This window comes from Prionailurus bengalensis, chromosome C1 (genome assembly GCF_016509475.1).
Source record: "Prionailurus bengalensis isolate Pbe53 chromosome C1, Fcat_Pben_1.1_paternal_pri, whole genome shotgun sequence".
NCBI lineage: Eukaryota > Metazoa > Chordata > Mammalia > Carnivora > Felidae > Prionailurus > Prionailurus bengalensis.
Window position 1 is genome coordinate 72,189,753 of NC_057345.1, and position 16,420 is coordinate 72,206,172.

Consider the following 16,420-nt stretch of genomic DNA (forward strand, 5'->3'; position numbering starts at 1 on the left):
CCAGGAAATCTGCCAGGTGGTTGCATGATTATACACTGAGAGAAAACAGAAGACGTCCATGATAACTTTGTCTTTTGTGGCTATGGTGGGCCAATGCAGCTTATTTATTGAGAAATTTGAATTTGATAACTCTTAAAACTTCTAGCAAATGTACAAATATTAGGCATTATTTTGCAAAGCTGGTGACATATAGATACCATTATTCGTGACATACTGATTCAATGTGTCTATGAATATTTATTAAATAATTACTGTATGCTGGGCATAAATTATCCTTTACCTACCTTAAAAGTATCAGCCAAGATTTCAGCACCTCGTTGATTTGTCCTTTTGGAAAGGCCCACAAAAAATTCTCTGCCTATAATAAATGTCATGGAACATAGTGAGTATGTGGCACCAGTGACGGCACACTATTTCTTTATTTGTAAATAATGACTTTAAAGCACCACACAGTTCTTTCCTATCACAGAAGGCAGCTCTGCTTGTACTCTGACCCCTGCTCTCTTTACACTAAACTGATTTCAAACCACAGTAAAACCTTGGATTGCAAGAAGCTTGTTCTGCCAAGTGTTCTGTAAGATGAGCAAACATTTCTAATAAATTTTAATTTGATAAACTAGTGATGTCTTGCAATATGAGCAGTACAAGACGCCGAATGTCATGATCGCAACTGAGCCAATGGTTCTCGAAATTCCCTTTGATATACAAGTGCTTTGGATTATAAGCATGTTTCCAGAACGAATTATGCTTGCAAACCCATATTGTCCTTAGAAAAACCTTTTTCAAATTCACAGATGTGGAAAGTAGAACAGTGGCTGCCAGAAGTTGAGGGGAGGAGGAACTAGGAAGTCAGTGTTTAACGGCTATGAAGTTCCAGTCTGGGAAGGTGAAAAAGTGCTGGAGATGGATGGTGGTGATGGTTGCAACACAGTGTGGATGTACTTAATGTCTCTGAGCTGTCCACTTAAAAATAGCTAAATGGCACATTTTATATTATGTATATTTTACCACAACAAAAGAATAAAATTTTCACTTAGGAAATAATAGAATTAAACATATTAATGTGTAATAAAAAATTAAGTAATAGCAATGGCATGTGAGGAATGCTTCCTTCCCCTCCCCCCACCCCCAATTAATAATTCTAGGCATTTGTGATGAAGTCGAATTCCCTGTCTTATAATGATGATGTAAAGGCTGAAGAAACTATCTGGGTAAAGCAAGTTTAGGGCTGACTGGTCTTCAGGTCTGACTTCTAAGAGATGTCCTTAAAACTTTTATCTTTCGTTTCAAATCAAAATGCCTATCTACAAAGTACTACAGTTTAGGAGAATGGAACGTTCTACTTATTTGGCTTTTCTGAAATTCCATAAATATTCTTCTCAGAAGGCAAAACCCTAAATAAAAATGGTCTCCAACTTAGAGGCAAGCAAACAATTATAGTAGATTGCATTAGGCAATATATAATTGTAGGGGTTTTTAATCTCCCTGAATACTTTGAAAAAGAATTATACATAATATGTGAAAAAATATTCAAATTGAAATCAGTATATAGTTTGATCCAGAACATTAGGGTAAAGTATAAGAAGAGAAACCATGTAAAAAGAATTGCTTGATAGACTTTATAATGTTACAACTTTAATCCTCATGATGTCCTTATAAAATAGGTAAATGACATAGGTCAAATGATGTTATGACAAGTTAATGGCTTATTCTGTTGGAAGATGGGAAGATTCCTTGGTGGTATACTGACATGTATTTTTTGGTTTGTTTGTTTGTTTTTGTAATGGTATGTTTATGTTGTCCCTTGAGAAAACTCACTACATACAGATCAAAACTTAACTAAGGGAAAGGGTCTTTTATTTGACAAAAGTATTACTCACTTTACTAAAAAAGTCAGCTGAAATTTAAAAAGCAAATTTGTTTAATTCTTTTAAGACAAAAATAGATTTATAAATTAGATTTATACACAATTTTTAGGAAAAACATCTAACGGATTAAGCAAATTTAAACAAATTTATAATGGGGCTTGCATACTATTTCTATTTTAAAAGACTAAGGTAGCAAAGTACAAAGAAAAGCAAACTTGTCTCTTTAAAAAGTAAGTTGGACTTCTGTTTCTAGCAGTATGGTAGACTATATCCCCTAAATGGCCTTTCTGATGTAAGTAATAACTTCTAGAACTGCAAGATTAAAAAAAAAAATTTGTTGTTGTCGTTACGTTTCTTATGTCATCTTTTTTTCTGTATCAACTCACCCTCTCACCTTATTCTTTTACAGAAGAAGCCAGGTCATTTGTCCTATTGATGATCCTACAGCCTGGATTTGGCTGGTTGCTTCCTCGTGTATCATCTAACATGAAAATGTTCCTTTATCCTTTGTATTTTCAGTAAACTGATAGTTTCATGTAGATGCTTAATTAGATCCTTGTTCAAAAGATTTTTTTTGGATAGGACTACTTCTGAGGTGGGGCTGCACTATTGCAGCACATCATGAGGCACATGACTGACTGCCACGTTTTCAGTGATACTAGAATAATCTGTGTGTTCCAGTGGTATTTTGGAAAGGCCAACAAAAAATTCTCTGCTTGATAAATGTCACCCTGATTCCTACATTATAAAGTTCTCTGTCAAGCTCTCATATAAAGGTTTTAACATCGTGTGACCATCATTACACAGATCCATTAGTTTATTAGGAATCTACATTTACGGGCTAGAATTCTAAAAAGAAAAACTTTCTTACCCAAGTATTTGGTTTACTTGAAATAGAATGCATAAATGAAACACAGCTAAATGCCTGAATCTTTCCTTCCCTTATGAACTATCAGGGTAATGAGGTGGGTGTCCCTGCAACTTGCAATAATGATGGATACGTTTTTTAAAGAACACAAATGAGTCAAAGAATAAATCGTAATGGAAATCAGAAAACATTTAAAACTTAATGATAGCAAATATATATAAAAACAGGAAGGATTCCACTAAAGCAGTACTTGAAAGTTACTTGAAAGTTACAACAGCTTTAACTACTTGCATTAAAGATGAGAAAAGTTTCAAAATTAAAGAGACAAGGTTCTAGCTTGAAATATAAGAAAGAAAGAACAGAATAAAAACAAAGAAATTTGAAGGAAGGAATTAAAGATAGAAACAGGAAGAGAAAAAGAAATATACAAGAAAGAGGATTCAACAAAACCCCAAATTGGTTCTTTGAAAAGATTAATGAAATCAACAGATCTCAGACACAAAAGAAAAAAGAGAAGGCACAAATAAACATTATGAATGAAAAGGGGACATAGCTATAGTGCTATGAAGCTTAAAACAGATAGTAAGAAGATATGAATAAGTTTATACCCCACATTTTGAGAAGTTAGATAAAAACAAAGTATTAGAAAACAGAACTCTCGAAAACTGACTCAGAAAACCCTCAACAGTCATGCAATCATTTGAGGAACTAAATCAGTTTAAAATCTCCCGACAGAGAAAACTAGGGCCTGTTTCTAGGTAAGTTCTACCAAAGTTCAAGGAATGAACAATTCAAATAGTACTGAATCTAGGGAACAGAAACATAGGAAATATTCCCAATACATGTTGTGAGGTTAAGACAACTCTTTTACCAAAGCCAGACAAAGATAGCAAGCAAGAAAAATTACAGGTCACAGAAACAAAAGTCTTGAAAAAAAAATTAACAAACTAAATCCAACATTGTAGTAAAAAGAGAATATATCACAATGGAGTTTGACTTTACCCCAGGGATGCAAGACTAACCAATATCAGAAAATTAATTAGTGCAATTAATCACATCAGTAGATGCAAGAAAAAAAATCACACACATTTCACTGGAGTAAAAAGTTTATCACCTGAAACTCCATTTCTAGTTGTTTACTTGAGAGAAACTCTTATACACATTCCCAGGAGACACACACAAGAATGTACATAGCAGCACTGAAGACAACAGACAAAAACTGGAAAACACTCAAATATACATCAGCAGTAAAATGAATAAATTCATCGTGGTGTAGTTTTTCCATGGCATACCATATAGCAGTGAAGACACTAGCTACACACACCAAGTTGAATCAAAAACACACAAATCACAGAATAGTTCCTATAGTAGGACTCTAATCATACAAACCTGTAAGACAAGCAAAACAAAGAGGAAAAAAAAAAGAGAGGAGGAGTGGGGTTCCTATGGTCCTGGCAATTTCTTAAGCCAGGTGGCAGGCACCGGGTGCTCATTTTATCATTAGTCTTTAAGTTGTACATAAACATTTATAACTCTTCTTTAGTTGCTCCATATTCCATAAAAATAGAAAAATAAAAGTAGAGGTAGGTTCATGATTATTTAAGAGAAATAGGATTGAAATAATTTCTTCCAGTAGCTGCTCGATTGACTGACAAGATTCTCAGCAGAACTGGAGTGGGAAAGCTGCTTTCCTTCTGTCATTTCTTGATCAGTTGTGGGGTTTTTTTGGTTTGTTTTTTAGTTCCTTGTTTTTTTCTTTAATTTTTATTTGAAAGAGAGAGAGAGAGAGAGAGCGTGTGCAGGGAAGAGGGGCACAGAGACAGAGACAGAGACAGAGAGAGAGAGAGAGAGAGAGAGAAAGAGAGAGAGAGGGAGAGAGAGGGGGCAGGGGGAATGCCAAGCACGCTCCACACCAGCATGGAGACTGACACAGGGCTCCATCCTGGAACCCTGGGGTCATGACCTGAGCTGAAATCAAGTGTCACCCAGGCACCCTCCAATCAATTGTTAATGAAACTCTGAGTTACAGAAGGAAGAGGACCCAGAAAATGTGGAAAGTGCTACCTGACTCTGCTGAATCCAAAAATTGAAGGGCACCTGGGTGGCTCAGTCAGCTAAGTGTCCGACTCTTGGTTTCAGCTCAAGTCATGATCTCATGGTTTGTGAGGTCGGGCTCTGTGCTGGCAGCACAGGGCCTGCTTGGGATTCTCTCACTCTCTGTCCCTCTCTCTGCCCTTCTCTTGCTCATGCTCTCTCTCAAAATAAATAAAGAAACTTAAAAAAATGTTTAAAATGCCAAATTTCATGTTATATATATTTTACCACAATTTAAAAAAGGAAAAACTAATTGAGAGGTAGGAAATAGAAGGCAGGACCAGACATCAGGTGTAAATGAGGTGCCAAGCAGATAAAGATCTAATATCCCAACAGGATCTCAGTTTTGAATAAAATAACTTTCAAGATATTAACTTAAGGATTGAATGTTACCAAAAAAAGTGCTTACAGATAGTGATAGAGGCAAGCCTCGATGCTTAGGTGCTTAATTAGAAGTTGGGGCAAAAACGTTAAGGTTGAAATGCTGTGGAAAGACCTCTGACCAGAGGAAGAGGTTCTGGGCATAAACTGTGCCATTACACTGAGAAAATTTCAGGGAATCTGTTCAGTTCAGCTGGTGAGATAACTAGGTGGCTGTGAGCACAGCTTGTTTTAAAGCATACTTCAAATATTATCAGTACCTGCTTACACATTATTTATTATATGTCTGTGTTCTGGTAAAGAAGAGTTTTATTGTAAGAAGTGTGATTTACACATCTAGCTGCTCACAAAAGCCTATTTTCTAAGAGAAACAGGCTGTTCTGTGCTGCCAAAAAGAATGAAAGTGCCGTCAATGGGAGGCACAAAGAATATTCTCAGGGGAACTTACTAGGCAGATTCGAAAGAATGCCTGAGTCTGCTCAGACATGGCCAGGGCTGAGAATGTGGCGTAGGCCTCCTTGACCCCCTTTTCTGTATTCTTATGGCTCAATGGGTGTACATACAATGCCCCAGAGGCAGTGGTAGCACAGGTTGTGCAGTGCACAACTCCAGGGGGTACTATGCATAAGCTTGTGATAAGAAAGGTGCCCCCTGGAGCTCAGCAACACAGTGGCTCCACCTAAAGGTATGTGACACTGAGCAAAGAACTCCTCAAATGTCACAGGATAAATAGCTCTTCTCCAAGAAAATTCATTGTATCAAAATGTAATACAAAATATTATCTTTGCATTAAAATGAAGATGGCTATATTTGGCCTATATACAAGGGGTTCAATATAAAATTCATATCAGCTGGGGCGCCTGGGTGGCTCAGTCGGTTGAGCGTCCGACTTCAGCCAGGTCACGATCTCACGGTCCGTGAGTTTGAGCCCTGCGTCAGGCTCTGGGCTGATGGCTCAGAGCCTGGAGCCTGCTTCCGATTCTGTGTCTCCCTCTCTCTCTGCCCCTCCCCCATTCATGCTCTATCTCTCTCTGTCTCAAAAATAAATAAATGTTAAAAAAAATTTAAAAAAAAAGTCTTTAAAAAAAAATAAATAAAATTCGTATCAGCTAAAACCTTAGACTTCTGAGAAACTTCATGCTTTCAGTGGGGCACCTGGGCTACATTCCCAAGGAACCAGTCCTTGCTGGTAGGGATCCATCCGTGAAACAGGTATTTATTCTCTGACATTCAAGTGAAAGTAAACTCTCACTATAAGTTACAAATTGTCAGTTTAAGTAGAATCAATCTGGGGATCCAAATTTTAGCACATGACTTTTGCAAAACAATAATACGATCATAAAAGAGTTAGAAAGATTAAATGCTACAATTACTGTTTTTTTTAGCAGCCATATTATACCCACTATAAAAACTGATTCTAGTTAGATCAATAATAGTATTAGCTGTTTATACTTGGCTGAGTTCTGCTATTATTCATCTGGCACTGAAGCCAAATCAATTTACACTGAAAATTACTTAAATTCATCTTGCTGTCCAGGAAGAAAATTATGTGTAAATGACACATCTTGAATTAAGAATCTTTTAAATACAAACCAGATATTATATCACAATGCAAAACAATGCACCCTGTAGAAAGTAGTAGATGCAACCTATGAAGTGATAGGTACACCCTGATAACATTTTTGTAAAAAATATGCAAATATTACATGCATATAAAGGTCCTAAAAGGACATACACCCAAATGTTGGATGAAAGGTCATTTTTGGTTTTTTTTTTTCTCTTTTGTGCTTTCCTGTATGTTCCAGCTTCTCTGCATTTGGCATTTTTACTTTGGTAATTAAAAAAAACCCTATAGTTAAACAAGTGAATACAAGCCAGGTATCAGAAATAGTTTTGGATAGGAGAAAGTAAGGACTAGAATACCTGTGAATAAGACATCTCCACCATCTAAGGTTGCGTTTTCATCTTTCATCTCTACTAGATTGAGCTGAAGTTTTTCTAACGCTTCTTTCATCATGTCAACCTGTTGAAAATAAAGTGATTCAGATTAATATTCTACCATTTTCTGACAAGAAAACAAATCACCTAAAACTTATGAATGCTGAATCATGCTCCCGTGTGCACGCACTCACACACATAAACCCTTGCGAATATATGAATATAGGTAGTATAGTTTGGACCAGCCATGACCAAAGAGAAGAAATTATCTATTGTAAGAGAAATTATTGTAAGAGAAGAAATTATCTATTAGAAATTGTCCAATTTGTCTCTGTCTAGTCTATGCTCACGTCAGTATTATAGCCCCTTTTTCTTTTGGAGGCCGACTAGTTAGGACATATGAGTCAAAAAAGGTAGAAGGCAACACCCAATCCTCAAATTCTTGCCAGAAAGTACAAGATTTAATTTTAAATCTTAAGTCAGTCAGTTAGTCAGTTAGTAAGTCAGTCAGAATTGCATACACACAGAGTAATATATGGAAGAAATATTAATGACAATAACCAGTAACTTGAAATCTCAGCCCACAGGATAGTCATTATTTTCTATTCAAATATTTTCTAAAATGTCAGAACATCTAAGACTACTCTGTAAATCTGAACTGTTAGTTAAATTTAACCTATGTTCCTAGAGGTGATTAACACATACAATAATTGCAATCAAACCAAAGAATAGTTGAAAATGAATTTTAGGGGCTTTCTATGATTCCAGGGTATAGTTTAAAGCAGAGATATTCTAATTTTTTTTTTCAACGTTTATTTATTTTTGGGACAGAGAGAGACAGAGCATGAACGGGCGAGGGGCAGAGAGAGAGGGAGACACAGAAACGGAAACAGGCTCCAGGCTCTGAGCCATCAGCCCAGAGCCTGACGCGGGGCTCGAACTCACGGACCGCGAGATCGTGACCTGGCTGAAGTCGGACGCTTAACCGACTACGCCACCCAGGCGCCCCTAAAGCAGAGATATTCTGAGCTGAGTTAGGGAATACTTCTAGGTGAGGTTTATTTTAATGCAAGAAAAAAAAAATTAAGGCATAACAAATGCCCTTTGAAGTTCACAGTTTAATTCAAGTCTTTCCAGCTGCTCAACAATTTTTAGAAAATGTTTACTTCTTTGAGAGACAGAGACAGAGAGAGAGAGAGAGAGAGAGAGAGAGAGAGAGAGAGAGAGAGAATGAGTGGAGGAGGGGCAGAGAGAGAGGGAGATAGAGAATCCCAAACAGGCTCCCTGCTGTCAGCACAGAGCCGGACCTGGTGCTTGAACCCATGAACCGTGAGATAATGACTTGAGCTGAAATCAAGAGTCAGATGCTTAACCAGCTGAGTCACCCAGCCACCCCTCAACAAAACAATTCAAGTATTTCTGAAGGTCTGTATAACCTTTGACATGGTAAAGACATATGTCGAGACAACATGAATGGGGCTAATGGAAAAACAAGAGATCCCATGACACTGAGAGAAGCAGGTAGTCCTGCCAAAATTCAGCATGCCCAGGACACAGAGTGAATTGTCAATGAAGAATTTAGGAGACACAACTACAGCAGTGTAACTTCTAAAGTAATAAAAATATGGGGATATTCTGACAACAAGCCTGACATTCATGCAGTCAAGAAAAAAAGAGGATACAAATTAAAATAAATATATCATCTCATCCCTGTGCTGGAACTCATGTAAAAATTCCACAAACCAGAGTGACTCAGAACAATAAAAAATTATTTCCATGGACAAACGGTCTTAATGTTGTAATAAACACATCTAGTGTTCTCTTTTAACAGGAGAATAGGTTTTTCTATGTAACAGGAAGGAGAATCATTGCTGTAGCATAAAAAAAGAAGCCAAATAACAATTACCAGGGCTTGCTGGGCTACAGTGAACCCAGGAAAACACACAACTGTTTCCTTTTGGCATCTCCCTTTGGGTCTATGGAAAATTCTCTGAGCTTGAAGAGAGGTCAAGAGAATGAAGCAGCTATTGTTACATTTTGTCTCTCTTATGATGCTACTGCTTCTACTATAACTTAACATTTCAAAGATTACTAGGAATATAGCAATTACATGTATTTTTCTGAAAAATGTATATGTAATATCAACTCAGGAACTTTATTCAATTCTTAAGAGTTTAAAGAGAACAGAAGTAGGGAGGCTAATATATATCAGTTTCAGAAACACTGTATTTCTTTAAAAGTCCTGTGTCTTTCAAATTAAAGTTTTAGAGGATAAAATGCTTGTGGTTTCTTAAAAGTTAAAACAGCTGCACCAACATGAGAAAACTGGCTTTTGCGCAAGGCCAGTACTTTATTTTTTTCTCCTTAAATATTCAGTCACATCTATATAAACAAAGTCGTCAGGATACAAACATTGATGATATCATATTACTTTCAAAGTTAAGGGTATGGACAAGTTTAAAAATTTATTAAATATTAAGTAAATGGTTCTGAGAATCATAGAGCCATATGGCATCAAATCAGCAATGCTAACTCCAGCGAAGTTTCTGGAGAAGAAATGAGAGGCTGAACCCAGAGGCTGTCGACTGAGAACTGCAAACATCATGGTTCCACAAAGCAAACTTGGAGGCAAACAAGGCCCAGTATTGCCGTGACACAGGGACCCATAGCAAGCCAGTTATTCAGGCAGTTAGCACACTAAATATAGCTATAGAAGTGGGAAGTTTTGCAGGAAAAGATCCAAACCATGAGCCTTCAAAGAAACTGCCCATTCTGTGGTTACATAGCCATGGTTAATGTTGACTTAATCAACTTTCAGGAGGAAAAAAAAAAAAACCCAACTAAACAGCACACCCACCTTTTACTGAGATGCTAACCTTGCAGGGTGGAACTTAGTGTTACTCAGGGTGCAGAGAAACTGTCAGACAAACAGTATTAATTCTAAAGGTTGAGCTGAATAGGTCATTTTCACCCATGAAATTGGAAATAAAAGGGTAAATCAGAGAAACAACTTTAATTTAAAATCTAACTACATTATTTTCATACTCCAAAGATTTACAAGAACTTTCTTCCTCCCCTTCACACTCTGCGTGTACTTGGTTTCATTCTTTTACTTTGTACTCCCATTTCTTCTTGCCCCCCTTTGGCTCCTCCTACCCTTTGCTTCGCTATAGATTCCTTCTCTGACCACAGAGAGGTTCAGATCACCTCTACGGCTTCCAACCATCCAACCCACATGTCTTCCTCAGAGCTGGTACTAGTTTTGAGGTCACTATCTTCTCCTTCTTTTCTTAGTGCCCTCTCTGCCTCCCTTTCCTTCTCTCTCTCTTTTTTTGGAGTACTCATGTCATCATGGGGTGACACAAGTCACAGGCACTTCATAGTGTAGTGTTACCATCAAGGGCCTGCAATTCAAATCCCAGCTCAGCTACTTATTAGCCAGTGATAGCTTGTTTAATTTTTGAGCCTCAGTTTTCTCATCTTTAAAATGGGTGGTTGGTCAGAATAGTACCAATCCCCTAGGCTCCTCCTGATGATTAAATACATGTAACGCGCTGGGCACACTAGAATTGCTCAATGACTATTAGATGCGAATTTTATTATTTTGGTGAATATCAGCTTATGTGGACCAAGTGACACATACTTGTACTATGAAGCTGACGCACAAAAGGAAGCTGTTGCTTTTTCTTACATTTGGACAGATTTCTTATGTTTCACCCCATGACAGATTCCACCTGCTTTCCAGTGAATTAAAACGGCACGTGTTTTCTGCAAAGCCAACGTAAAGTTAGAGCACATACACTGAAGACACATTTAAATTTGAATCATTCCAGTTTAATTTCTTTCCAGCTCCTGGAAGCTGTCAGGCTATGTGGTAGCTTTCTTGTCTAATCTCTGCTTTAAAACCGCCCTGCTGGATGTACTAGATAAGGCGGTAAGTGGACCTGTCTGCTAAGCTGTCCCACAGGACTCAAAGGGGCATCAGCCAAGATGATACAGAATGATGACAGTTCCTGAAGACATGACCACTCTAAAGGACTCAATCGAAAGAACTCCCACTCCTTCTCAATGCCTGGTCCCTTTTCTTACCCTTTGTGTTCTACTCTCTTACCTTCTTTCATGGCCCTCATTTCTGTTCCCTCATGTGTCCTTCATGTTTACATCATCTTCCTGTCTTCTCATCTTACTCCTTTTGGGTTCTCATGGTGAATGGAAAGAACTGGGGATTTGAACTCAGGCTCTACCACTTATTAGGTATGCAACTTGGGACGAATTATACTTCCTGAGCCTCAGTTTTCTAATCTGCAAATTGGATAGCGCTTCCACTCTAACAGGAATTATGTAACAAATAAGCTAATATACACTGCCTGGCACACTGTGGTCAAAACCAGTAGCTGCTAATGTTATTGTTTTGCCCTAAATTAACTCAGTGCTTGGTTTGGATTCTGGCCACCTTTCAAAAAGAAATAAAAGATACAAATATACCATTTGATCCCAACTCTTCTTGCAAAATTTCCCCCAAATACAAAATACTAAAATAATTATAAAACCTTACACATTTTATTGGGAATTTATACTCCCAATAGCTTGTAAGAGCACTGTCATTAGTTCAGTATTCTTTACGTAGATGCCAATATTTTCACGTTGGCCCTGTCCAAAGTTGCTTTTGTTGCCTATTTTCAACAATGACCACTCTGATGTTTCATATCTTCCATTTGGATGTGGTGAATGTGCTCACAAGGCCTGATGAACAGTTTTGTGCTGCAGTCCCATTAAGAGTCTGCACCGACCTGTCTGCCAAGCTGCTTTCCTTTAGCTGCTCTGCTCAGTGGGGTGCCAGATGTTATGACCACGAATGAGGACACTGGCATTGGCTTGTCTGTGGCCAACATAACTCTGTTCCCCCCAGACCTGCCATGTGCTAGGAGCTGTGCTATCATCACTAGGTTTTCAGTGCCCATTTCAATGTTCCAAGTACTCATCGTATTATAAGAGCTTTAAAATTACACTGTCATCCTATTCACACTCTTATCTAGCTCTTAAGAGCTGAATAGCAGCAACATAGCTTTGTTGGTAGTCATAGATAATGCTGAGGAAGCCACTCAAGAAGCTGATGTGATGCCTCTATCATGTCAAGGCACAGCTGGCTTGAAACTTGTTGATACATCAAAGTTACACTGTGTTGTCCCTGGTCACACTCAAAAGGTCACATTCCATTTGTTTATGCCACTTTAATGTTCTTTGTCAATCAGCACATCTTTGATCCTGTGGCCACTTGGACTAGTGTACATTTGGCTGATTTTATAACAATACCTCAAGCCTCTGTCATACTTTTATATATCTTTTCTCAGTTAGTCAACATTTCAGTTCAGCAAACTTTTAGTAGATGCCAACTTTTTTTTTTTTTTAACCCGGCTACAAATATTTAAACACCAAACCATAGTCCCTGTTCCTGGGAAGTTAACAAGCCAGCAGAGCAGATATACCTTATGAATATATAGTGATAATAAAATGAAATATTTGTTGTGATGCTCACATTAACTTGAAAAGGAAGTAAGGGCAGGCATCAGTATACCCATTTTACATATGAATAAACTAAGGCTAAAGGAAGTTGACTGACTTGCTGAGTCAAGCTTTCTGAGCCCATGCTCCTGTTTTGTGTTCCTATTCACTGCACTGTGTGATTATGATTTTCCCGAAGCCTCCACACAAAGCACAGCCCACATCAGAAATGAAGCTCATGCCTTCTGTTTTCCAACTTTGTACACTCAAGTCCACTTGGTATTACAAGATCCTATTTAAGAGGATCCAGATTCCATGACCTCTTCATTTCAGAGATGGGTGACATTTCTGTATACTGGGGTCTTAGAATGCTAAGGTGCAGTACAATTAAAACACTAAGTAATATGAACAGAATGTATAAACCACATCAGGAATGTTCACCAATGACAGCCTGCATATTAATTACCACCCTTCAACTTTGGGATGCCTGAGGTTTGTTCAGTGGTTTATTCCTTAACTTTCCCACGTGTGCTAATTAAATTACTAAAACTAACCAGAACTACCAAAAAAAAAAAAAAAAAAAAAAAAAAGATCAGAGAGAGGCATAACATACTAAATGACTGAGTCTGAAAAATTCCTAAATAAAAACATATTGGAATCCTCTACTATAATTTTAGGACAAAACTCTTAGGAGGAATTTACTTAGCAATGATAAAAGCAAACATTTGTATAGTCTTCCTGTATCAGACACTATCTTAAGAATTCATCTTTAATAATCTAACCCTCATAACCCAATAAAAGTCGTACAAGAATTATCTGTTTTAGAGACAAGGAAGCAGAAGCACGGTAGGTGACTTGACCAAGGTCTTACAGCAGCAGAGCTGAGATATGAACTTAGAGAACTTTACTCTGCAGTTTGTGTTCTTCTCTCCTATACAACTTGTCACTAATAAGATAATTTGTATATCTACTATGCAGTCAGACAAAAATAAATATTAGAAGACATTGTAAGCATTTATAATACTCTTAAAAACAGATTATGGGGGCGCCTGGGTGGCTCAGTTGGTTAAGTGTCTGACTTCGACTCAGGTCACGATCTCGCAGTTTGTGAGTTCGAGCCCCGCATCAGGCTCTGTGCTGACAGCTCAGAGCCTGGAGCCTGCTTTGGATTTTGTGTCTCCTCCTCTCTCTGCCCCTCCCATGCTCATGTTCTGTCTCTCTGTCTCTCAATAATAAATAAACGTTAAAAATTTCAAAAAAAAAAAAAGAAAAGAAAAGATTAAAAAAAACAAAACAAAACAGATTATGTTCAGGGTGTCTGGGTGGCTCAGTCCGTTAAGCGTCCAACTCTTGGTTTCAGCTCAGGTCATGATCTCACGGTTCACAGGTTTGAGCCCCGCATTGTGGAGCCTGTTTGGGATTCTCTGTCTCTCTGTCTCTCTTTCTCTGCCTCTCTCCTGCTCTCTTTCTCTCTCAAAATAAATAACTAAACATTAAAAAAAAACCAGATTATGTTCACTCTATTTGTATGAAGAAAAATGTGAACTCAGACATGCTGGAGGAACGGGGGTAGGAGGGACAGGCTACAAATTGCAGCAATGTGAACTTAGGTTTGGTTTAAAGATCCTATCCTAAATTTTGTTTTCCTAAGCATATATATAAACTAATGAATTTTGAGAACCACTACTTCATCTTTCCAATTCCTAGATCAGATTGTGAGAAGGAGTTATTTGTAGAGAAATCTTCAGACAGTCAACAAAAGCATTTTAATTACAATGAGATTACAAAAGCACAGAGACATGAAGATACACTCCAAACCAAGTCACCACACACATTTCAAACCAATTCAATCAACTGGGAAAGATTCTGAGAATTTACCACATTGGGAACTATGGAGGAAGAATTCTACAATACCCAAGACTGCCACTGCCTGATGTATATACCATGTGCAAATCTCTCCCTTTGGGTGTTAAAAGAACCTATAAATGTGAGGAGATATCACTCCTATGATTAGGCACATTTTTATAGCACAGGTAAAGTTATTTTGCAGATGCAACTGAGTCTCTAATCCATTGATTTGAGTTCGTTAAAAGGGAGATTATCTTGGGTGAGCCTGACCTAATATGATGAGCCCTTAAACGGGGGTTTAGAGGTCAGAGATGGAAGAAGTCAGAGAGATGTCCTACTAGTCTGGAAAAAAAAAGCAAACAGCCATGTTGGGAACTGCCTTTAGAGATATGCCCGCAGAGCTGCCTTTAGGAGTTAAGAGAAACCCATAGTCAACAGCCAGCAAAAAAACAGGGACCTTGATCCTACAACCACAGGAAATGAATTCTGACTACAACCTGAATGAGCTTGGAAGAAGACCTAAGCTCCAGGTGAGAACAGAGCCCAGCCAACAACCACAACCAGGTATGCCACACCCAGACTTCCAATCTGCAAAATCTGAGAGATAATATTATAGTGGGTATTCTTTTATTTTTATTTTTTTAAAATGTTTGTTTATTTCGAGAGAGTGAGAGTGGGGGAGGGGCAGAGAGAGAGAGAGGGAGACAGAGAATCTCAAGCAGGCCCCATGCCATCAGCACAGAGCCCGATGTGGGGCTCGAACTCACAAACCATGAGATTATGACCTGAGCCGAAATCTAGAGTCAGATGATTAACCAACTGAGCCACCCAGGCACCCCAGTGGGTGTTCTTTTAAGTGTTATATTTATGGTAAGCTGTCACACAGCAATGGAAAACTAATACAGAAAGTTCCTAATTTAAACATTTTACTTTAAAAATTTATCTATAAAGGCCTTTGGTCAGAAGCAAAATGTTGAACTTATCTCTAAGTTGTTTATTCAGAATAAGATGCAAAAGTTCTTAAGATGTTCCTAAGAAATTCCTGAGAAAAAGAAAATGTTTTAACGGAGTTGAAAGTTTTAGATCCACCAACTTCCTTAATCCAATATTTACTAAAATGTTGTACAGTTAGATTTTAAAATATAGAAAGCAAGTTGCAATACTGTTTTTTTTAAAGTTACAAATCTAATACATGCTCATAGAAATGAAAATGACAGAAGTATATACCTAAGTAGTAATGCAGAACACAAATGTGCCTTGAGCCATCCCAATCTTATTCTCAGTTTCATTCATTCAGTAAATATTGAGTATCTGCTCTGAGCTAGATACCACAATAGACAGTAATGAGCGGTCATCAAAAAATAGACATGACTCCTGCTATATAGTGCCCTTAGGGTAACAGATATTAAAGATTCACCCAAATCAACATATAGTTTACACATTATGATAAGGGTTATGGAGGAAAACAACAGTGTGCTTTGAGAAATAAGAAGGGTACATGATTCAGGGGTCAAGAAAGGTCACTTTGAGGAAGTAACGTTTAAACTAAGAAATAAAAATGTTTATAATGGTTATCTTTCCTGCTGGTGGGTCATCTGGAATTCTTCCTTAGAAACCAAACAGGTTTCTGGATAATTCTCAGATCACAAACAGCTCACTTTAACTTATGAAAAATTAATTAAGGCCTTACTATACTAAGAATATGGTCAACAGAGCTGGAAATTATTTACTGCATTAAAATCTTCAGAAGCTATCAGGAAGAGTCAAGTAAATGTCATTAATCCTTTGATTATTCTGGGAACTCATGATATTCGTGGTCAACATGTGTGAAAGTTTTATAACTACCTAGTTCATTTTCCTTTTTTTGAGCTTTGATAATTATAACTGTTACACGAATAAGATCTCTTGAAACATTTCCCAA

General features: G+C 37.6%; 1 protein-coding gene across 4 annotated transcripts in view; it reads right to left on the bottom strand.

Moving 5' to 3' along the window:
* The window catches only part of DDAH1 (dimethylarginine dimethylaminohydrolase 1), a 139,117-nt gene that overhangs the window by 32,929 nt on the left and 89,768 nt on the right, over window positions 1–16,420 (bottom strand). For 3 of the 4 annotated variants that reach the window (XM_043575468.1, XM_043575472.1, XM_043575470.1), the window contains 2 exons: window positions 7,135–7,234; window positions 285–358 (listed from right to left, as the gene is read on the bottom strand). In XM_043575468.1, coding sequence (XP_043431403.1) covers window positions 285–358; window positions 7,135–7,234 — 174 coding nt within the window. Of the gene's footprint in view, window positions 1–284; window positions 359–2,459; window positions 2,585–7,134; window positions 7,235–16,420 lie in introns of those variants that run through there. The other variant, XM_043575469.1, reaches the window with a different exon arrangement.